This window comes from Podarcis gaigeae (assembly GCF_964106915.1).
Source record: "Podarcis gaigeae genome assembly, chromosome: 13".
Taxonomy (NCBI): Eukaryota; Metazoa; Chordata; class Lepidosauria; order Squamata; family Lacertidae; genus Podarcis; species Podarcis gaigeae.
Genome location: NC_139689.1, coordinates 41,113,853 through 41,136,030, shown reverse-complemented (window position 1 = coordinate 41,136,030; position 22,178 = coordinate 41,113,853). Strand labels below are relative to the sequence as shown.

The following is a 22,178-nucleotide window of genomic DNA, read 5'->3' as shown; positions in this document are numbered from 1 at the left end:
CAGTATGTCTGTTTTCATGAAATATAAACTTTGCCAACCCAGAAATGCTCATATGTGCCAAATGTGTTTAAATATAGTGACATGTCTACAGCCACAGACCACACACCCGCCCAGAGAAATAGAATACCATTTTGCCACGAAACCAACAAAAATAGGCACTGACCAGCTGCTGCAACTGAGCTAAACATCTAGAAGAGGAGATGCCTGTTTCACTGCAAGAAAGCTAGATGCAACTTATTTGCAATGAAGGAAGAGAATATTTGCAAAAAGTTTTGATACTCCACTTAGCAAGCCTAAGCATACTTATTTGAAAATAAGTCCCATTCAAATAAATGGAAGGGTTCAAACAAGCACTCTCAAGATCATAAACATAAGTGCTACTTTCTGAATGATGGTGAGGGGAGAGAAGACTGAAAAATTTACCTTATTCTCTCCCTCGCCCCCTTTCAAATTACTTTCCCTGTTCTGCCTTCAAGAATTTCAGCCATTATTCTGTTCCTTGAAAGAGCTGTTTGCCCGGGCATAGTGATTATGAAATAGCCACAGGGCAGGTGTTTCATGATCACATTGCCAACACATGGCAGCCCTGGAGGGAATTAGCAATTAACCATTGTATTCAATTCTGCTTTTTCTAAGAAGCATTTATAGTTCAGTTTTTAAACATATATTTTACATTACTGAAAAGCAAGATGTGCCAGGTAACCCAACTCAGCTACCATTTTCGCTGGATGAAGATTCTGGACAGGATGGCAAAATACTCTCAGACTCTGGCCACAACTGCTGTGAGCAACACAGATCAGAAAGAGATACTCAGTCTCTCCCTCTCTGTTCACTTGCTGGAGCTGCCAAAACAATGGCTGGTATTTTGTTTTATTTTTACAGGCTGCTATGCAATCCTGGTTGGGTAATATGGGGACAGAGGGATACCTAAGACAGGCATTCCCAACCTGCGGCCCTCCAGCTGTTTTGGCTTACAACTCCCATGATCCCTAGCTAACAGGACTAGTGGTCAGAGGTGTTGGGAATTGTGGTCATAAATATCTGGAGGGCTGAAGGTTGGGGATGCCTGACCTAAGAGCAGCTTTTCTGCAGTTTACCTGTTCTCTGATTATGAAACATTTTGTGGTCTGGATTTCATACGGTTAGGAATGTGAGCACGGTGATGATGGCAGGATCCCTGACTAACAACACCTTACCAATGCTATGATTAACACACACTACAAACATGCCATTCAAATCACAGTGCTTACTGATGAACGTTGAAATAGTGGTGATAAAAATCTCTCTATGCTCTCCTTTGGGAGGGGATCTACCCTGAAAGTCAGGGAAAGGTCAAAATACTTAGATAGATAAAACGAAATGGCTTTGGGATATTTCAAGCAGTTTCTTCGGTTTTGCTGTTGAGGGTGGATATTGGGCATGAGGCAGGATGTCAGCCTAGGTAGACCATTGATTTGACCACACATGTACAATACAAAGCATAAGGGGGCAACGAATAGCTCAAGGGTCACCTACAGTCCTCCACCACTTTCAGTGTGGTCTACCAAGCCCTAAATACAGTGGTACCTCGGGTTAAGTACTTAATTCGTTCCAGAGGGGTCCGTTCTTAACCTGAAGCACCACTTTAGCTAATGGGGCCTCCTGGTGCCGATGCGTCGCCAGAGCACGATTTCTCTTCTCATCCTAAAGCAAAGTTCTTAACCCGAGATAATATTTCTGGGCTAGCGGAGTCTGTAACCTGAAGCGTATGTAAACTGAAGCGTATGTACCCCAAGGCACCACTGTAATAAATGGTTAGAAGAATAAAAGTGAGAGAAGGGTACTGTGAACAGGTGTGAGAGAGAATGAATGAATGTGGAAAGGGAGAGAATGAATGCATGGGTGAACAAATTAAGGGAAATTAAGGGTATCATCAGACTTCCCCACACACTCCATCACAGGTAGGTGGTGCACAGCTACCTTCCCCCAAAAGAATATGGTCTCCGACTCATCCACCTAACAAAACCATTGATGTATGATTCTATGAAAACTAACACCCTCCTTAAACGAGCCTATCCACAGAAGGGAACTTTTGCAACCAGGTGCACTTCAGGCAGCGACCAGGAAAACGGAGTTGCCAACCAACCAGGAAATAATCCGCTCGGAATCTTGCCTCTTCCCCACGAACTCAGCCCATATGGCCCAGAGGCAACCCGCCCTCTCTTTCGCTCTCGGTCTTTAGCCACCTCACGCGCACCGGGGAGCCGCAGCAACGCCCGGGCGGTTTTCCGGGGCAGCGAGGGCTCGCAAGGATGTAAAAAAAAAAGAGCTGCAGGTACGCGCGCGAGAGAGAAACGCTCGCTGCTAATGGACCGCTCAAGAGCGCTGAGTTCGAATCCCGCGCAAAAACCGCGACCCTTAGCACCTGCCTGTTTCCCCGCTCCCGTCTCAACCCACCAATCAGAGAGAGCTCTGCTCCTGCCCCCCTCCTTCGGAAATTCGATGGGGAGGGGCGCCGGGAGAGAGAGAGAGGGACCCGCGACGCCCCGCCCACTCCCCCCACTCCTTTCTTTTTACCTCAGCCGAAGGTTGGCCATGAACTCGGGCATGGAGACGGCGTCGAGCAGCACGAAGTCCGCCTTGCCGAACTCGAGGCTCTCCTGCTCTGCCATGGCGCTGCGAAGGGGCGAAGGGACCCGGCGGACGGAGCGGCAAAGCCCACACGGCGGGCGAAGGCGAAGGAAAGAAGGACGGGCGGGCGGGTGCGCCGGAGCCGGGCAGAAAAGCGCAGCCGACCGGCCGAGGGAGTCGACTCGAGGAGGCCACGCCCCCTTCACCTGAGAGGCCACTCGAGACTGGAGGCGCGCGCGTCACGCCCGAGTTGGGCGGGGCTGCGGGAGGGGAGAAGCCACGCCCACTCTTGGATGCCTGCCGCTCCTCTCCCCTCTCGCTCTATGAAAGCTTTACTTGCAGGGCCACCTGGCGGCTCGCTCCGAAGGCCGCGCTTGCATACGACGTGACGTTCAAACGTCCTGTCTCGATAAATAATAATTTATTATAAATAAATTATTTATAATAATTTATTATAAATATATAATATTATAAATATTATAATATATATAATATTTATATTTATATATAAATATATATATAATATAAATATTATAAATATTTATAATATTATAAATATTATAAATATAATATTATAAATATATAATATTATAAATATAATTTATTATAAATAATAATTTATTATTTATACCCCGCCCATCTGGCTGGGTCCCCCCAGCCACTCTGGGCGGCTTCCAGCAGAACACTAAAATACAATAACCTATTAAACATTAAAAACTTCCCTAAACAGGGCTGCCTTTAGATGTCTTCTAAAAGTTTGGTAGTTATTTTTCTCTTTGACATCTGGTGGGAGGGCGTTCCACAGGGTGGGTGCCACTACCGAGAAGGCCCTCTGCCTGGTTCCCTGTAACTTGGCTTCTCGCAGCAGGGGAACTGCCAGAAGGCCCTCGGCGCTGGACCTCAGTGTCTGGGCAGAACGATGGGGGTGGAGACGCTCCTTCAGGTATACTGGACCGAGGCTGTTTAGGGCTTTAAAGGTCAGCACAAACACTTTGAATTGTGCTCGGAAATGTACTGGGAGCCAGTGTAGGTCTTTCAAGACCGGTATTATATGGTATCGGCGGCTGCTGCCAGTCACCAGTCCAGCTGCCGCATTCTGGATTAATTGTAGTTTCCGGGTCACCTTCAAAGGTAGCCCCACATAGAGCACATTGCAGTAGTCCAAGCGGGAGATAACCAGAGCATGCACCACTCTGGCAAGACAGTCCGCAGGCAGATAGGGTCTCAGCCTGCGTACCAGATGGAGTTGATAAACAGCTGCGCCTCCATGGACAGCTGAGTCCAGAATGACTCCCAGGCTGCGCACCTGGTTCCTCAGGGACACAGTTATCCCATTCAGGACCAGGGAGTCTTCCACACCTGCCCGCCTCCTGTCCCCCAAAAACAGTACTTCTGTCCTGTCAGGATTCAACCTCAATCCGTTAGCTGCCATCCATCCTCCAACCGCCTCCAGACACTCACATAGGACCTTCACCGCCTTCACTGGTTCCGATTTGAAAGAGAGGAAGAGCTGGGTATCATCCGCATACTGATGAACACCCAGCCCAAACCCCCGATGATCTCTCCCAGCGGCTGCATGTAGATGTTGAAAAGCATGGGGGAGAGGACAGAACCCTGAGGCACCCCACAAGTGAGAGCCCAGGGGTCTGAACTCTCATCCCCCCCACTTTCTGAACATGGCCCAGGAGGAAGGAGGGGAACCACTGTATAACAGTGCCCCCAGCTCCCAGCCCCTCTAGACGGTCCAGAAAGATGTTATGGTCAATGGTGTCAAAAGCCGCTGAGAGATCCAGCAGAACTAGGAAACAGCTCTCACCTTTGTCCCTAGCCCGCTGGAGATCATCGACCAGTACGACCATCGACCTCCCGTGATGAGGCTTGAATCCTGACTGGAAGGGATCCAAATGGTCCGCTTCTTCCAGGCGTGGGTAGCTTAGAATGCTTGTAGCCCACCTTTCCTCTCAAGGCGCTCCAGGCGAGGTGCGTGGTTTTTCTTTCCTTTTCCTCTTTTATCTCCACAACCATCTTGTGAGGTAGGCTAAACCCACAGAGAGTGGCTTCAATGGGTTTCTTTTTTAAAAATTGATTTTCAGTTTGATACATTTCCATAATTTTACAGTCATTTGAACATTTCAAAGCTTGACTGCCTTCCCCTTCTTTCTGCAGTTTCTTAAATTTATTTTTCATGTTTTCTGCATATCCAAATTAATTTGTTAATTTATTCATCTGCTTTAAATATTTACTCCTATGAAACTGCAGGTTACTACAATAATCCTGCCAATGTTCTTATCTGTTTAGTTTGTAAATATTCAGTAAACCATTTCCATTCTTTCATAAAAAGTTTGTTACCTTGATTTCTAATTTTTCTGGTAAGTTTTGCAGTTTCCGCATATCCCTTTAAAAAAAAAATCTTTATTGATTTAAAATATCATCTTACAAATGTATTACAAATGGTTACAACAAAATTAAACACGAAGATAAAAAGAGAAAAAATAAAGAAAATAAAAATAAAAAGGACAAAAGACAATTAACAATAAGAAAAGAATATCAGTTATAGCGTCCTGTCTTTTGGTGTTGTTTCGCATTTCCAGCTTCTTGCTACCAGTATTCTTGCAGCTGTAATTGAGTACATAAGCAGTGGTCTTGTATTTTGCTTTATTTCTGTTGGCAGTATTCCTAGAAGGAAAATATCCAGTCTTTTTTTAAAAGTAAATTTAAATAATTTCTTAAATTCATCATATGTTATTCCAAAACTCGCTTATAACCATACAAGTCCACCACATATGGTAGTAAGATCCTATCTCATTTTTACAACTCCAACTTTATAAAGAGCTTATAAAAAGTTTGTTACCTTGATTTCTATTTTTTCTGGTAAGTTTTGCAGTTTCTGCATATTCCAAAAGTTTTTGAATCCATTATTCTTTTGCTGGGACTTCTTTTCATTTTGGGGCAAGTAACATTCTAGCCACTGTAGTCGCATCCATGAATAAATTTCTGTACAGTTTGGATAGTTCTGTCCCTATAATTCAAAAAAGCAAAGTTTCTGGTTGTTGTTTTTTACAAACGTTGTTTTAAACATCTTTTTCAATTCATTATATATCAGTTCCCAGTAAGCTTTATCCTTACTACAAGACCACCACATATGATAAAAAGCACCTTCTTTCTCTTTACATTTCCAACACTTATTTGATTTAGAGTTATACATTTTTTGCCAGTTTACTTGGTGGTAGGTACTGTTATAAGAAAAACTGCTCCTTTCCCTTATGGGGTATCCAAGAGCCCGTATAGAGTCCTTAAGTGGGTTCCCTGTCGGTAGGAGAAAATAACAGGCCAACCAGAGAATATTGAGAAGCAAAGCAGCTGGTAACCCCGATCTTTATTAAACTGTTGCAACAGGGTCCTCACTCACCACACGCAGGAGAGAGGAGGAACCCAGAACAATGGTGCACAAGCCCTTATATAGATTTTTAAAATTGCCAATCCTGTAGCTCAAGACTACTCCCAAAAACATCATACATACATCACAGAAGGAGGCAGGTCTACAGCAGAAATCATAACTGTCAAGTGTCCCTTATTTGAAGGGACAGTCCCTTATTCCAGCGCCATGTCCCACTGCTGTCCCTTATTGATGGATGTCCCTTAAATGATTTACCCTTAAATTTCAAAGGAAGCAGCACCTCTCCCTCCCGGCCAGGGAGGAGGGAGACTCCAACTGTGTTGTTTGGCTGTGTTGCTCACCCAATAAGAAGTCTAAGAACGACTGGGGGGTGGAGCTTGCATGCCTTGTGTGTGGCTAGTTAATGCAAGCTGAGAGGGTTTTTGAATGCTGAACGCCATTTTGTTGCACGTGCTGCTGCAAACTTTGCAGTGCAAAGCAAGGCTGGGGAGCCATCTTAAGTTGAGGCTGCATAGGCCTTGTGGTGCATGTGATTCAGATTCTATTCAGTTGAACCTCTGGTTACAAAGTTGATTGGACAGTGTTCTCGAAGCTACCAGCATGAGTTTGACCAGACTGCAGGAGGACAGGAAGACTGGAGTGCCTAGAACAGGTGAGGCTGCAGGTCCCTTATTTTGGCTGCTGGTCCCTTATTTTCAAGGCTGTAAGTTGACAGCTATGGCAGAAATACATCACAGGAGGCTGTCTACAGCAGAAATCCTGTCTGCCAGGATACCTGACAGTGGTCACTGATTGCTTTACCTGGGCAGCCCTGCCATTCTTCTGTGATGGTAAATACTTTAATTCCTGAATCCAGGCCACAGGCTCACCCTATTCATACACATATATGTCCTTAAGACAGTTAAGCAAAAGACAATGAAGAGGCTTTTCCATTTTCTTCCTCCTTGCCAAGAAATATTTGAGGTCAATTTGGGAAGGTCAGAATGGTATGGGAGAGTCAATGACTTCAGGATTGCTCTCCTGTACTATTTCAGACACGTGGTTTATATACTTATGTATGTGTTTCCCTTGTACATTTAGGAACGTTTATTTTATACTTGGGACCATAGAATTCTTATAACAGTACCATTGATGTATCATTTTCATATAATTTTAATGCTGTAAATTTTCTATCCATATTCCTCAATGGGTTTCATGAGTGAGTCCAGGTTGGAGAGGCTAATGCTCCAACCTTTTTTCTTTTTCTTTTTAAAATGCAATGCCTTTGGGATATTTCAAGCAGCTACTTTGGTTTTGCTATTGAGGATGGATATGGAGGATGAGACAGGATGTCAGCCTAGGTGGACCCTTGATTTGCAATTTAATTGCAGAGTTTTCCAACTTTTTCATGCTGGTGGCGCGCTTTTTAGACATGCAACATTTCGCGACACAGTAATTCCCTTTTACTAGCAAAGCAGAGGTGAAACTATCCCCTTTCCAGCCTACACACTGTGTTGAAGATGCTAACGTGTCACAACGCAAAGTTTGGAAAGTTCTGCTTTATTGTTCTGTTATGAGAGGAGTAGCACAAGTTAGGTAGAGACCTTCCCCGATAAAGGGGACAACAATAAACGAGAATGCACTAGTAAAGCGGACTTAACGAAAACATGCAATGCAGCTTCCCATAGCTGTCATAAAAAGAACATGCTGTGAGATGGACCAGTCTCGTTGTTGGATGCTAATCCTACCTATTGCACTGCACTTGTTTCCTTACAGTTTCTGCTCTCTGACACAAAGACAGTAAACCAATGTACTATAGTGCCACTGTATTCTGCCCTGGTCAGACCTCACCTGGAGTACTGTGTCCAGTTCTGGGCACCACAGTTCAAGAAGGACACTGACAAACTGGAACGTGTCCAGAGGAGGGCAACCAAAATGGTCAAAGGCCTGGAAACGATGCCTTATGAGGAACGGCTAAGGGAGCTGGGCATGTTTAGCCTGGAGAAGAGGAGGTTAAGGGGTGATATGATAGCCATGTTCAAATATATAAAAGGATGTCACATAGAGGAGGGAGGTTTTCTGCTGCTCCAGAGAAGCGGACACGGAGCAATGGATCCAAACTACAAGAAAGAAGATTCCACCTAAACATTAGGAAGAACTTCCTGACAGTAAGAGCTGTTCGACAGTGGAATTTGCTGCCAAGGAGTGTGGTGGAGTCTCCTTCTTTGGAGGTCTTTAAGCAGAGGCTTGACAACCATATGTCAGGAGTGCTCTGATGGTGTTTCCTGCTTGGCAGGGGGTTGGACTTGATGGCCCTTGTGGTCTCTTCCAATTCTATGATTCTATTATTATTATTATTATTATTATTATTATTATACCCTACCTTTCCCCCCTGATAGGGACTCAAGGTAGTTTTCAGATAATGTAAGAATAGCTAAAAACATGGGGGCACCTATAATTAAAAACAATCAAACATTAATAGAATTAAAACTCTCTCTCTGTAGGAAAGATCTATTAAAAACATACAGACAATCGCACCCAAAACAGCAGGGCACCAACCCTTTTGTTTAAAATGGTCAGTTATTAAAAGCCTGTGGAAAGACAACAAGGGGGGGAACCAGTTCAGCTTCTCTAGGGAAGGAGTTCCCAAGCTGTATCGGAGCAAAAAAGGCAAAAAGTTGACTCTGGGGTGTGGTGCTCATCTCGCTTTCAGGCCAAGGGAGTCGGCGTTTGTCCGCAGACAGCTTTCCAGGTCATGTGGCCAGCATGACTAAACCACTTCTGGCACAATGGGACACCGCGATGGAAACCAGAGCGCACGGAAACACCATCTACTTTCCCGCAGCAGCACTATCTATTTATCTACTTGCACTGGCATGCTTTCGAACTGCCAGGTTGGCAGGAGCTGGGACAGAGCAACGGGAGCTCACTCCATGCAGGGATTCAAACCGCTGACCTGATCGGCAAGCTCAAGAAGCTCAGTGATTTAGACCACAGTGCCACCCTTGTCTTGGAGCAGCCATCACCAAGAAGGCCCTCCCGCGTCCCCACCAAGTGTCCCTGCAAGGGTGGCAGGACCGGGAGAAGGGCCGTCCCCTGAAGATCACAAAACCCAGGCAGGTTTCAGAAATGCAGTCTTTTGGATAGCTTGCACCTAAGCTGCGTTAGGGCTTTATAGCTAATGACCAGCACTTTGAATTGTGCCCCTGAATGTCAGCTGCTGGGGAGTATGGTTGGGAAGAGTTCTGTTGAGATCAGTTCCTGCTTCAGAGGCTTCTCATAGGGTTTTTGTTGGCTACTGTGAGAGCAAGACAGTGGATTAACTGGGCCTTTGGCATGGGCGTAGCCAGGGGGCAGGGAGGGGCATCTGCCCCCCCCATAATCAATAAAAATACATAATGAACTGAGGTTCTCCCCCCCCCCCCAACTAAAATCCTGGCTATGCCCATGACCCTTTGGCTGAATCCAGTGGTGGTGCTGTTGTAATATACAGTGGTACCTCGGGTTACAGACGCTTCAGGTTACATTCGCTTCAGGTTACAGACTCCACTAACCCAGAAATAGTACCTCGGGTTAAGAACTTTGCTTCAGGATGAGAACAGAAATTGTGCTCCGGCGGCACAGCGGCAGCAGGAGGCCCCATTAGCTAAAGTGGTGCTTCAGGTTAAGAACTTACTTAACCCGAGGTACCACTGTATTATCTAAAACATTTCTCTGAATCCTTTTCAGCACGTTCAGTTCCATGGCAAACTCCCAGGGTTTGTTCAGCGGAAAGCTCAATGTGGAAACTGCCCCTCAGAAGCAGAAAATGAGAACTGCATCCTCATATCTGCTCAGGTAGATTGGGACCACAAATGGCACATTACAAATTTTAATTTAAACCAACGAGGTGAGAATTATATTTGTTGCACCTGGAACTGATAGGATGCTAGAAACTCAGCTAATGACACTTTGCTACTTGCTTTCCTAAAAGAAGAAGCTTTAATTTCTTAAATCGCTGCATACTGGACGGCTAAAAAGCATAAGGACAAAGCCAGTACAAAGAAAAGGTTGCGGGGAGACAGCTTGTTCTATTAAATACTGTGCTAAGCCTTAGCTATAGGTTTAAGGTAAAGGGACCCCTGACCATTAGGTCCGGTCGTGACCGACTCTGGGGTTGCGGCACTCATCTCGCTTTATTGGCCAAGGGAGCTGGCGTACAGCTTCCGGGTCATGTGGCCAGCATGACTAAGCCACTTCTGGCGAACCAGAGCAGCGCACAGAAACGCTGTTTACCTTCCCGCCGGAGCGGTACCTATTTATCTACTTGCACTTTGACGTGCTTTCGAACTGCTAGGTTGGCAGGAGCAGGGACCAAGCAACGGGAGCTCACCCCATCACAGGGATGCATCACCTTCTGATCAGCAAGTCCTAGGCTCTGTGGTTTAACCCACAGCGCCACCTGAGTCCCCAGCTATAGGTTTACTCGTCCACATTTTTAGGCTATATAGCCCAACTTCCTTGTACTTCGTGTTTTCTTTAGTGCAACCGTGTTCTTCCTCATTTCCCCTTCTTTAGGCATGAATTGTAGTCTAGTTTCCTTGACAGACCCAAAGTTTACAAGAGTGCTTTAAATGCTACCTTAATCTGGGTTTCCAGCTCTTCAGCCACCTCTGGGTCCTTGGGTCATTTCAGTTGTTACTTGGGCTGTAGGCAGTAGTAGATAAGCTTTTTGCAGCACAGAAATAAGCATGATCACCTGAGAATTGATGAAGATAAAAGATAAGTTAATGGAACACCTGTAAGGGCTTAGTTTAACGTGTAACCTCAGTGCTATAATCCTATAGACTGAGGGTATAATCCGACCTAGAACGTTTATCTGGGTGCAAACGCCATTTAACCCAATGGGATTTCCTTCTGAGCAGACATATATGTTTGTGGTATGAACTACTTGTAGTAGGGACGCAGGTGGCGCTGTGGGTTAAAGCCTCAACGCCTAGGACTTGCCGATCGAAAGGTTGGCGGTTCGAATCCCTGCGGCGGGGTGCGCTCCCGCTGCTCGGTCCCAGCGCCTGCCAACCTAGCAGTTCGAAAGCACCTCCGGGTGCAAGTAGATAGATAGGGACCGCTTACCAGCGGGAAGGTAAACGGCGTTTCCGTGTGCGGCTCTGGCTCGCCAGATGCAGCTTTGTCACGCTGGCCACGTGACCCGGAAGTGTCTCCGGACAGCGCTGGCCCCTGGCCTCTTAAGTGAGATGGGCGCACAACCCCAGAGTCTGTCAAGACTGGCCCCTACGGGCAGGGGTACCTTTACCTTTACCTTTATGAACTACTTGTAGCTTGCTAGGGGTGAAAAACCCGAGCAAAATCAAGCTTTGTGGCTTTTTTCATATATGCAGACAGAGATTACAAATGTTGCTGCTGTTTCCACCCTCTCCCCAGTATCAGACGGACGCTCACATAAATAGCATTAGATAAGCCAGGAGGGCAGTTTCATGAGTTTTGTATGGAAATAGGCCACTAGATGGTGCCTAACATGGAATGTGTATAGACTTGTGAGATGCTGGTTCCCAGTTTAGTGCTTAGGAACTTTGTTTTTGGAGTTTTGTCTTGTTTCACATCTTAAACTGTGGTTCTTCTAAATAATAATACACTTATAAAACATAATAATGACGCTGCAGAGGCAACAGGAAGGACTGTATTCAAATGTTCCTAATGTCTGAATGCTTTTAAAGAAATTTTGTTTCTAAGTAGGGCACGTAGGATTAAACTTTCAGTGAACCCCTCTTGAAACCTTATCTTGGTTTGTCAGCACTGTTGTGATTGTGCCCTTATTCCTTTATAGCTGCAATGAAGGAAACATTGGTTCCTTATCAGCAAGGTGGACTCTGTTCCTCAACACTCACTCACTCCTTCCAAACAGAATGAAAAAGTAACTAAGCTATTCATACTACAGCTACAAGATTCTAAAACGGGTAAATATTAAACCAAGAAGCACACCCCAGCATGCATGATGGAGGGTTTACTTGACGTTTTTATTCAATTGTCAAATTCAGTTACGTTTCTCTTTTTTATATATACAGTTTGGTTTACAAACTTAATCCGTCCCAGAAGTCCATTCTTAAACCAAAGCGTTCTTAAACCAAGGTGTGCTTTCCCATAGCAGTGGGGGACTCAATTTACAAATGGAACACACTCAACAGGAAGCGGAACATGTTCTGCTTCCAAGGCAAAGTTCACAAACCAAAACACCTACTTCCGGGTTTGCAGCGTTCTTAATCCAAGTTGTTCATAAACTAAGCTGTTCTTAAACCAGGGTACCACTGTATATATATAAATTTATTTTTTTTGGTTTTTCAAATTAAAGTTTTACAATCACATATCCAACATAACAAAAAAACAAAATATTTATTTAAGTAGTTGAGGTTTTTTTCAGAACATCGCCCTAGTTGCCATGCGTCCAGGTTTTCCAATTTGGCGAAATTCCGCCTGGACTTCATTTTGACAGTCAGATTCCCGGACATGTCCTGGAGAAACAGGGACGTATGGCAGCCCTGTGATAATAGAGCTTGAGTCTTTCTGATGTTCAGTTACAAACGTCAAAACAGTATTATCATGCTAACAAAACTAGAGGCGTTCATATCAGTTAAGGACTGTTTCTTGGGGTTTACTTCTAAATCCTGTGATCCACTTGCACAGGCTGTGTGACCCACAGATTAGGAAATGCTATTCTAAACAAAACTCTTCTATTGCAATAATTAATATAATATAATATAATATAATATAATATAATATAATATAATATAATATATAATACAATATAATATATAATACAATATAATGCTTCTGAACATGGGCTAACCAAGATTTATTTTAGGGGGAGTCAGAACCGAGTGAGACCACGATGCTGCTGTAGGTGGGCCACTGGCCTGATCCAGCTCTTATGAAGAGCCTTCCTTTGATCTATTCCTCCAGGATCAGGTGAACATTGTTCTAACAATTCAAAGGTCTCAATTATAGAACAAATATTCATAAATGCACACATATCTAAATAAATGAGCCCAGTGCTCTTTTTCCTAAAAAAAATGTTTAGGGGTACTCTCATTTTCCTACTCATATTGAAATCCTGCCTCTCAATGAGGCCAAACTTAGATCCACAGAATGTTTAGGGGTATGCGTCCCCCCCAGAAAAAAACATGGTATGAACCATGTGTCTGAAATATGGGAGCTTAGGCCCTTGCATGGCCATAACAAATGATACCTGCAATAGCTCCCAAATTAGCATCCATTAAAGGAAAATCCCCCTTGCCATCCTAGACTATTAAATGCAATCTCCCTAACAGAGGAAGGTTGCCCAGTCACTGTAGCATTATTTTAGTGCATTAATGCCAGGCTCTCTGGTACTTTTATCTGCTGCTAACCGCTTCCTCCACCTCCTTTTTTTCCCAGGCACATAAAATCAGGTCCTGAGCATTCTTTTAGTATTAGGCGAGGGCAGCTAAAGTTCCATGTGAATTAAAAACTATTGCACCAGCGCTGGAAGGAAAGCTCTTCCGGCTTGTATCAGGACATCCATTGCCTGGTAACACTTAGCAAGTCAAAGCATCACATAGTTAAATTGCTATCATACTTGAGCCCTATAGGAAATGACTCAGCCTGCTTTTCTTCAAAAGAGGATAAAAAAGAGTTCTGTGCAGCATCTTTGGAAGTGAGACATCAAAGATTAACACAAATCTGCCGCGGGATTGGCTTTTGCACACTACCGTCTACTTCAGACGTGCAATTACTGTTATTATTTTATGCATTCGCTTTTCATCATTGTGAAAGTCACTTGCGCTATCTATTGGCTTCATTGGTTTTGAAAGCTATGAATACGAATCCTGAGTCCTCAGGATAGGGAGAACTGATTTTTTTTAAAAGTTATACTGAATGTGTGCTGTTTTGCTATTTTTGGTTATTGACACGCCCCCCCCCCCCCCGAAATCTGCAGAGAAAGCCAAGATGTTAAATGCCCCTGTAAACGTATGCTGACACGTTAACTGCCGAACAAAATGGTAGCAGCAAATAGTTTGTGCGGGGAGGGAAACCCTTGTTTTGCTTTCAGATGTTTTAAAAAATGCAGATTTCAATACGAATGCAGTTCATTATCCCATATTGAAAGTTTGAAGTGGTTGTGGCTGGGAGTATGACAGCTCTGCAGTGTAATTCACTTTGAGTATTGCACTTTGGAGTCAGGGCAATGAAGAGAAAGTGCTTTACAAGAAGCCTGCAATGTAGTCTAGTACCCCCTGTTGCAGGTTGGGCTGGAAGAGTCCCGAAGCAGTCCTGTAGCTTTATCCTGTGCTGCTATCGCTACACTGCTGGGGCTAAGAAAGTAACGCATAACACTGCTGTGTAGTCTTCTGTTTATATTCAGAAAGCTGTTTAGTCCAATTCAGATGAGCTGTTCTCCCATTCTTAATAATCCCATTCTGCAGCTGTCATGAGAGTGTCTTGTGACCACTGCCCCAGTAAATGTAGCTTATCTTTCTACCCTTGTTCCTTTGCATTTCATGAATTTCTGCGTATTTTACAAAAACTAAACCATTCAGTATTCCATTATTACATCCATCAAAACTTATTTACACTGTTGAATTTATCTTAATGCTGCCAACGTTTTTACGTGTACACAGTTATTTCCCATGTATTCAATAAACGTTTTCCAATCTTCTCTAAACGTATGCTTTTCTCGTTCTCTTATTCTATATGTTAAGTCTGCAAGCTGTGTGTATCCCATCAGTTTAAGTTGTCATTCTTCTTTAGTTGGGACCTCACTCGTTTTCCATTTGGGGGCTAATGAAACACAGGCCACAGTAGTGGCATACATAAACAATCTTTTTTGACACCTGGGAATTTCCATCTGAATTATCCCCAGCAAAAAGGACTTTGGTGTTTTTTTTGAAAGATACTTTTAAAAGTCAAGACCTTGAAAGTGGTAGAAGAGGGCTTTCAATGTATGGTGCGGTGGTTGTGATATAATTGGTGCTTTTTTCTGGGGGTACTCAAGGATATGCAGTACTGTACTGGAAACTTTTTCTCTAAAGAAAAGAAGTGGATCGGGTAATGATGTGCATGCAATTACGAACCAGCTGTAACTTTGTATGGTGCGAGGGCAAGATCACACTGCCGACCTCACAATAGCCTGCCACCTTCTTGCTGGAACAATGAAGCATGGGAGAATCAGATGCACCGGAAGAGCATCTCAGATAAGATGGCTTTAAAAGAGGATTAGACAATTCAGTGGAGGTGAGAGCTATCAAAGGCTACTAGCCATGATGGCAACGCTCTGCTCCACAGTGAGAGGCAACTATGCTTCTCCAAAGTAGTTGTTGGAAGCTATAGGTAGGCAGAGTGCTCTTGTGCTTGAATCCTGCTTGCAGGCATCTGGGAAGCTCCAGAGGGAAGGGGATGCTGGACCAGATGGGCCATGGGCCTGATCCAGCAGTGTTTCATAAGGACCTCCTCCTTCCTCCTGCCCCAGTCATCTGTCCTCCTTCTAGGCTCCAGTCTCTCCCAGGATGAGGACAGGACAACAGAGGCAGTTCCCAAAGCTAGGCTGCTGCTTTCCCTCGCTGCAAAGCAAAGACATCGGCAGGCGCCTGGCTCCAAGCCATGCTAGCACCAGTCTGGGGCATGATGATGGGGGACATGGGAAGGAAGCTTTCCTATGGGTCACGCAATGGATAGTTTCTCCTACCTCCTATCCTGGAGCTCTCCTTTAGATAGGATGTAGCAGCCAAGTTCTGGCCCAAAGTCGGGCACGCAACAAATGGCTGAGGAGGCGCCATACCCACGCAAACAATGGGAAGTGGCAAAGAGGCACGAGGACAAAGATGCTTCTATGAGGATACCTTCAGTGCCTTGGTAGGGCTGTCCTGGGATCCAGAAAAGGAAACCAGGAACTGCACGGACGCCTTGGTTGCACTCTTGCCCATCAGCCTGGGAGCTGGAGACGCAGACCATTCTCCGGAAGCGTGGCCCTGTGAAGGAAGCAGGATACAGTATCCTGTTGGCATATGTGAGGAATGGATTCCCAATGGAATTAACATGCCATTACTTCCAAAGGAAGCTTGGCTGACCAGCTTCTTGAGGAACTAGAGTCCCTCCTTTCTGATCTCATGCAGAAAGGTTCTTCTTCTTTCATTCTCCTTTTCTGCCCAACTTGTACCATGTCCTCCCTATGCCATGCAAATCCTTCATCCCTCTTACTTGTTATTTTTTTTGGTGGCGCTGTGGGTTAAACCACAGAGCCTAGGACTTGCCGATCAGAAGGTCGGCGGTTCGAATCCCCGCTCCTGTTGCTCAGTCCCTGCTCCTGCCCACGTAGCAGTTCGAAAGCACATCAAAGTGCAAGTAGATAAATAGGAACCGCTCCGGCAGGAAGGTAAACGGCGTTTCCATGTGCTGCTCTGGTTCGCTAGAAGCGGCTTAGTCATGCTGGCGACATGACCCGAAAGCTGTACGCCGGCTCCTTCGGCCAATAAAGCGAGATGAGCGCCGCAACCCCAGAGTCGGTCACGACCGGACCTAAAGGTCAGGGGTCCCTTTACCTTTACCTATGGCAGACCAACAGGTTACCTACCTGTAACTTGTTCTTTTTCCATTCACTTCTTCCTCCTCCAGCAGCTTTTCTCCCTTAACCCTTTCCTTTCTATCCTAATTGTTGTTGTTGTTTCTTGAATTTATATATTGCCTTGTACCTGCAGGTCTGAGGGCGGTTCCTGCTTGTATGTGTTAATTCAAAGTGTAGGTGTTGACCTTTAAAGCCCTAAATGGCCTCGGCCCAGTATACCTGAAGGAGCGTCTCCATCCCCATCGTTTAGCCCGGACACTGAGGTCCAGCTCCAAGGGCCTTCTGGTGGTTCCCTCATTGTGAGGTTACAGGGAACCAGGCAGAGGGCCTTCTTGGTAGTGGTGCCCGCCCTGTGGAACGCCTTCCCACCAGATGTCAAGGAAACAAACAACTATCTGACTTTTAGAAGACATCTGAAGGCAGCCCTGTTTAGGGAAGTTTTTATGTTTGAAGTTTTATTCTGATTTTAGTGTTCTGTTGGGAGCTGCCCAGAGTGGATGGGGAAACCCAGCCAGATGGACGGGGAATAAATAATAAAATTATTATTATTATTATTATTATTATTATTATTATTATTATTATTAAACAAACATTTTTTTGCCTTACTTTTTATTTCCTTCAAACCTTCCTCTGGTCCTTTCCTTGGTGGGTCCTCCAGGCCCTCTGGGAGAAAAACGGCAGCCGATGTTCAGATGAGGCAAGCCGTTTCATATATTGTATGACTGCAACTTCAAGTGAAGTTGCACATGTGAATGGGGAAACCACAGACTGAACTCCATGGACAGAACGTCCCATCAGAAGCACATTCAGCTGTCACACCCACACCAGGCACTGAAATCTAAACTCACAGACCCTGGCTTCTGTCTTTCAGCAGGACTCAGGAACCACCTTGGACCCTCAACCTTTCCCTGTTGCCTCCCCGTGTCAAATTATAGGTTTGTAAGCCCCTTGGGGCATGAACCTCTTTTTCAAGGGCCGCACACAGTGATGGTGCAAACAGATAATACAAAATAAATCTCAGTATGCTCCAGCCCTGTGCAAGCTAAATCCCGCCAGAGGCCTTTCCCTTAAAACTATAGATTGTATACACAGCATACCTTTTGGGAAAAGGCCCTGAGTTCCGCTTCCGCTTGGGTTGTGTGCCGAGCAAACGCGGGTGTGTTAACAGCTTTGCTCTTTGCTAGGCTGCACTGGGATCCAAAAAGGGCAACCAGGAACCGTACGGATAGCTTGGTTGCCCCTTTGCCCATCAGGTTGGGAGCTGGAGACACGGACCATTCTCTGGAAACATGGCCCTGTGAAGGAAGCAGGATGTGATCTCCTCATGGCACATGTGAGGAATCGATTCCCAGAGGAATTAACAGGCCACAACTTCCAAAGAAAGCTTGGCTGACCAACTTCTTGAGGAGATGGAGCGCTTCCTTTCTTGATCTCATGCAGAAAGGTACGCTGCCCATTCTCCTTTTACACTCTTTGACAGTGGAAAGGAATCTCTCGGAAGGCGGCGGACTCTCCTTCGCTGGAGGTTTTTAAGCAGAGGTTGGATGGCCTTGGATGATCTTGGTTGAGATTCCTGCATTGTAGGAGGTCAAACTAGAAAGATGACCCTTGGGAAGAGATAGACATAACATTTTACTTTTAAAAAATATATCTTTATTAATTTAAAATAAATACATTTATGAAAAACAGATGTACATACAAGTAAACAAACATACAATCAAACAAACAAACAAATAACAGAAAAATCAAACAAACTACCACACTATAAGATATAAGATTAATATAATTATCATCATATATACTCCTGGTATTGAACACAATTATAAAATTTATGGAAAAGAAATTTAAAACTGACTTCCAATTAATCTCACTGTACTCTGTCTATCCATTACTCTATACCGCACAGTTACATATTTCTTATATAATTTCTTTTTACCTCCCTACAAACTTATATTTATGCAATACAGGGATCAGTCTAATTCTGCCAAGCTGTTTCCTTTTATTCCATAGTTTTCTAAATATTCTTTAAAGATTCTCCAATCCTTATATACTTTTTGTAGACATAATAATAATAATAATAATAATAATAATAATAATAATTTATTTGTACCCCGCCCATCTGGCTGGGTGTACCCAGCCACTCGGGGCAGCTTCCACAGAAACCAAAAATACAGTAAAATCACACATTAAAAACTTCCCTGACATTTTACATAACATAACATTTTACAAGGACAGGATGAAACATCAAGGAATAATTGCCACACACAGGAAGAACAAGGATATAGTCTGAGTGCCTCACTTGTAGTTCTAAAAATAATTTAATGTGTCAACACGAATGAAAGTTATTAATATTGCAGTTGTTGTATAAAGGATTATTATTTTGACTGGAATGTAATTGAAATTAATTAGATTTTGGAACGCAGGAAAAAAAGAAAATAATCAAACCATCAAATCTAGCCCGTGGGGGCCACCTAAATTATTAGTAATTGTATTATAATTTGGTATTGTTATAAAGAGGCTATTCTTGGATGGTAATTGAAAATGAATAAAAATTATTATAAAAGAGAGAAACTTCACAGTTCTATGATTCTATGATTTAAAGTGCCTCCAATTAGCATTTGAAGCACATGACTTCTCCCAAAGGATCCTGGGGGTTGTAGCTTCCCTCTACAATTCCCAGAACCCATAACAAACTACAGTTCCCAACATCATTTTTTTTTGGGGGGGGGGAGAAATATCTGCTTTTTAGAACATAGATGAGGAATCTGTGATTGGAGAAGGCAAGATTTTACAAGTCCCACTCAGAATGGTAAAAGGAAGGGTTTTAGTTCCACCTCCCTTTCATTGCATGCTTATGTTCAGGATCCTCCTTTGTATTTTTGTGTGGAAAATCGGGTAGTAATGGTAGTTATTATTAAGTATTTATTGATACCCTGCCTTTCCCCCTGATGGAACGCAAGGGGGCTTATATATAAAAACGTTCAACTGCAGCAGCTCAACCAATGAATTGACATGGAGTAAACGTTAAACAAATTTAATCTCTCTTTAAGGGCAGCAGAAATTCTCTAACCTGCCCAGGGTAAATTTAGGTGTGGGGTTTCCGCCACCTCTTCTCACCTCGCCCTCCAGTTTTTAATCATTAACGCTAACATGCTACAGTTCCTAACATCATTTTTTGGGGGTAGGGTGGGGTGGAATATCTGCTTTTTAGAACATAGATGAGGGACATGCAATGGGAGGAGGCAAGAGCTTAAGTCAGCTTGCTCGCCTCCGTTTCCTAGGAACCAGGAATGAGAAGCTCAAGGGCTTTAACAGTATGATTACAGAGAGTAGGGTGCGTAAAATATTGCATGGATGTAATATGGAAAGGAAGGTAATTACTGTACATTAGAGGTACCGAAATTGCAATGGAGCAAAAAAACAAATATAGAAATAGAAATACCATGTTAAAATGATAAGAGAATAACAATAACGATTTAAAAAACAACAACTGTGAAGAATAAGAAATAAGCAGGGAGAGATAATATGCCAAAAAAATCAGAAAATGAAGTTGAGGGAAGTCACCCGGGGGGCGGGGCAGTTGGGGATCTACACTTTATTTTGTTTTGTTGAAATAATGATTGTGATGATGATAAAATTGTAAAACCCAATAAAAATATTTTTTTAAAAAGAAAGAAATCGCAATGGAGCAGAAAAGATTATTTATGTATGCGACCACGGCTATGCGGATGTTATTGGCTCAGAGATAGAAAGAAGACAAAGTCCAGACCAGTGAAGAATGGCAGATTAAGTCGATGGATTATGCCAAAATGGCAAAAATGAACGGAAGAATCAGAAATCAGGAAGACCAAAATTTTAATGAGGAATGGGGGAAATTTATAATTTATCTTAAAAATCACTAAACAGTTAAAAATCATTAGTAGGATTGGAATAATACTTGTAGTTCAGTGGTGAATTTTGGATATAATGGAGATGTTAAAAATTTGGATTATTATAAAAGATGCAGGAGGAAATGACTAACAATAGGGTCCACAAAGGGGAGGAGGGGGAAGTCCAGTAGATTCTTTGGCATCTTGTTTTTATTATGTATGTTGGATTGCAAAACTTTAATTTGAAAAACCAAATAAATTTATTAAAAAGGAAGGTAATTATATTAGAATTATTAAGGGAATATTAATAACGGAGGGAGGGGGAAAGAGGGAGCGTGGAATGTTGCTGGAGATTGGAAAAGGGGTTTGAATGTTGGCCATGAGACAGTTGGGTTTGAAAAGGGGTTTGAATGTTTAAAAGGAGTTTGAATGTTGGCAGTGAGGCAGTTGGGAGTCAGCTGAGAGCTGTTGGTTCAGTAGGGGGTGGTAGTTACATCCGAAGCAGGGTCAAGCTTAGGATCAGTTTAGGATCAGTAGTTTAATCCCCCCTGCTGTAGTTGTAATGGCAGGAGTCAGCAATTTTTTTTCAGCAGGGCGCCGGTCCACTATCGCTCAGACCTTGTGGGGGGGGGCGGACTATATTCTGAAGGGGGGGGGATGAACAAATTCCTATGCCCCACAAATAACCCAGAGATGCATTTTAAATAAAAGCACACATTCTACTCATGTAAAAACACCAGGCAGGCTCCACAAATAACCCAGAGATGCATTTTAAATAAAAGCACACATTCTACCCACGTAAAAACACCAGGCAAAAAACAGCCACAAATAATCCAGAAATGCATTTTAAATAAAAGGACACATTCTACTCATGTAAAAACACGCTCATTCCCGGACCATCTGCGGGCCGGATTGAGAAGGCGATTGGGCAGGATCCGGCCCCCAGGCCTTAGTTTGCCTACCCATGTAATAAAGGAAAAACAAGTTGCAAGTCGTACTCAAGCCGTAATGAAACCATTGCTTGGGTTTTTTTAAAAAACAGATTTCATCCGCGTGCCTCACACTGGGCTACATCAGGGTGAAATATCATGATCGATATCTGTGGTGGCATCAGGAATAAAAGGGGTTTAGGGAAAGACCCGTCCCATAGCCGCGCATCTTGCTAGGAGTGCAAAGGTGGCCCAGGGGACTGTGGGTAGCCAGAGCATCGCAGAGCAAAGTGGGGGGACAATGGCAAGCGGTTGGCGGAGGGTCCTTTGTCCCAGCAAGTCTCCCTGCAGGAAATGTTAGGAAACCAGCTTTTCAACACTGTGTGATAGGAATTTTGAGGTCTTAGATATATGGTAATGTTCATAACCGCACGTACGTAGATCAGCACAGGAAGACCAACCTGAAGCCATTTTGATTCCTAAACTGAGCAAATGTTTTCTCTTCAAGGTCAAAGTGGAAAAGCCTCCCCATTGTCTTTTCCTTCACAAATCCTGTCTTAAGGGTATGTCTGTGTTTGAATAGGGTGTGAGCCTGCGACCTGGGCCAGGAAATAAGTACCGTATTTTTCTCTCTATAAGACGCACCAGACCACAAGACGCACCTAGTTTTTGGAGGAGGAAAACATGAAAAAAAAATCTGAATCTCAGAAGCCAGAATAGCAAGAGGGATCGCTGCGCAGTGAAAGCAGCAATCCCTCTTGGTGGTCTGGCTTCTGAGAGAGCTGCGCAGCCTGCATTTGCTC

The 22,178-nt window shown here is 43.9% G+C and overlaps 1 protein-coding gene and 1 long non-coding RNA gene across 8 annotated transcripts in view; both read right to left on the bottom strand.

The window, feature by feature from the left end:
- The window catches only part of MYO1D (myosin ID), a 172,543-nt gene extending 169,676 nt beyond the window's left edge, over positions 1–2,867 (bottom strand). The window contains exon 1 of one of the 3 annotated variants that reach the window (XR_014557431.1): positions 2,557–2,867. Coding sequence is in view for 1 of the 3 variants with exons in the window: in XM_083709142.1 (XP_083565268.1) it covers positions 2,557–2,651 (95 nt within the window). In the remaining 2 variants the exon portion in view is untranslated. The remainder of the gene's footprint in view (positions 1–2,556) is intronic. The other 2 variants (XR_014557432.1, XM_083709142.1) reach the window with 2 other exon arrangements.
- A 2,139-nt stretch (positions 2,868–5,006) lies between these two features.
- Positions 5,007–21,987, bottom strand: LOC310830272. Of its 5 annotated transcripts, none has more exons than XR_014557514.1 (6): positions 21,837–21,987; positions 17,675–18,184; positions 15,702–15,984; positions 10,607–10,724; positions 5,462–5,629; positions 5,007–5,286 (listed from the first exon to the last, which is right to left on the bottom strand). It is a non-coding gene; the product is annotated as an uncharacterized lncRNA (long non-coding RNA). The 5 variants fall into 5 exon arrangements; XR_014557515.1 differs by lacking the exon at positions 21,837–21,987 and adding an exon at positions 20,599–21,069; XR_014557516.1 differs by lacking the exon at positions 21,837–21,987 and adding an exon at positions 17,184–17,240 and having other exon boundaries at positions 17,675–18,637.
- Between the last annotated feature and the right edge of the window lie 191 nt (positions 21,988–22,178).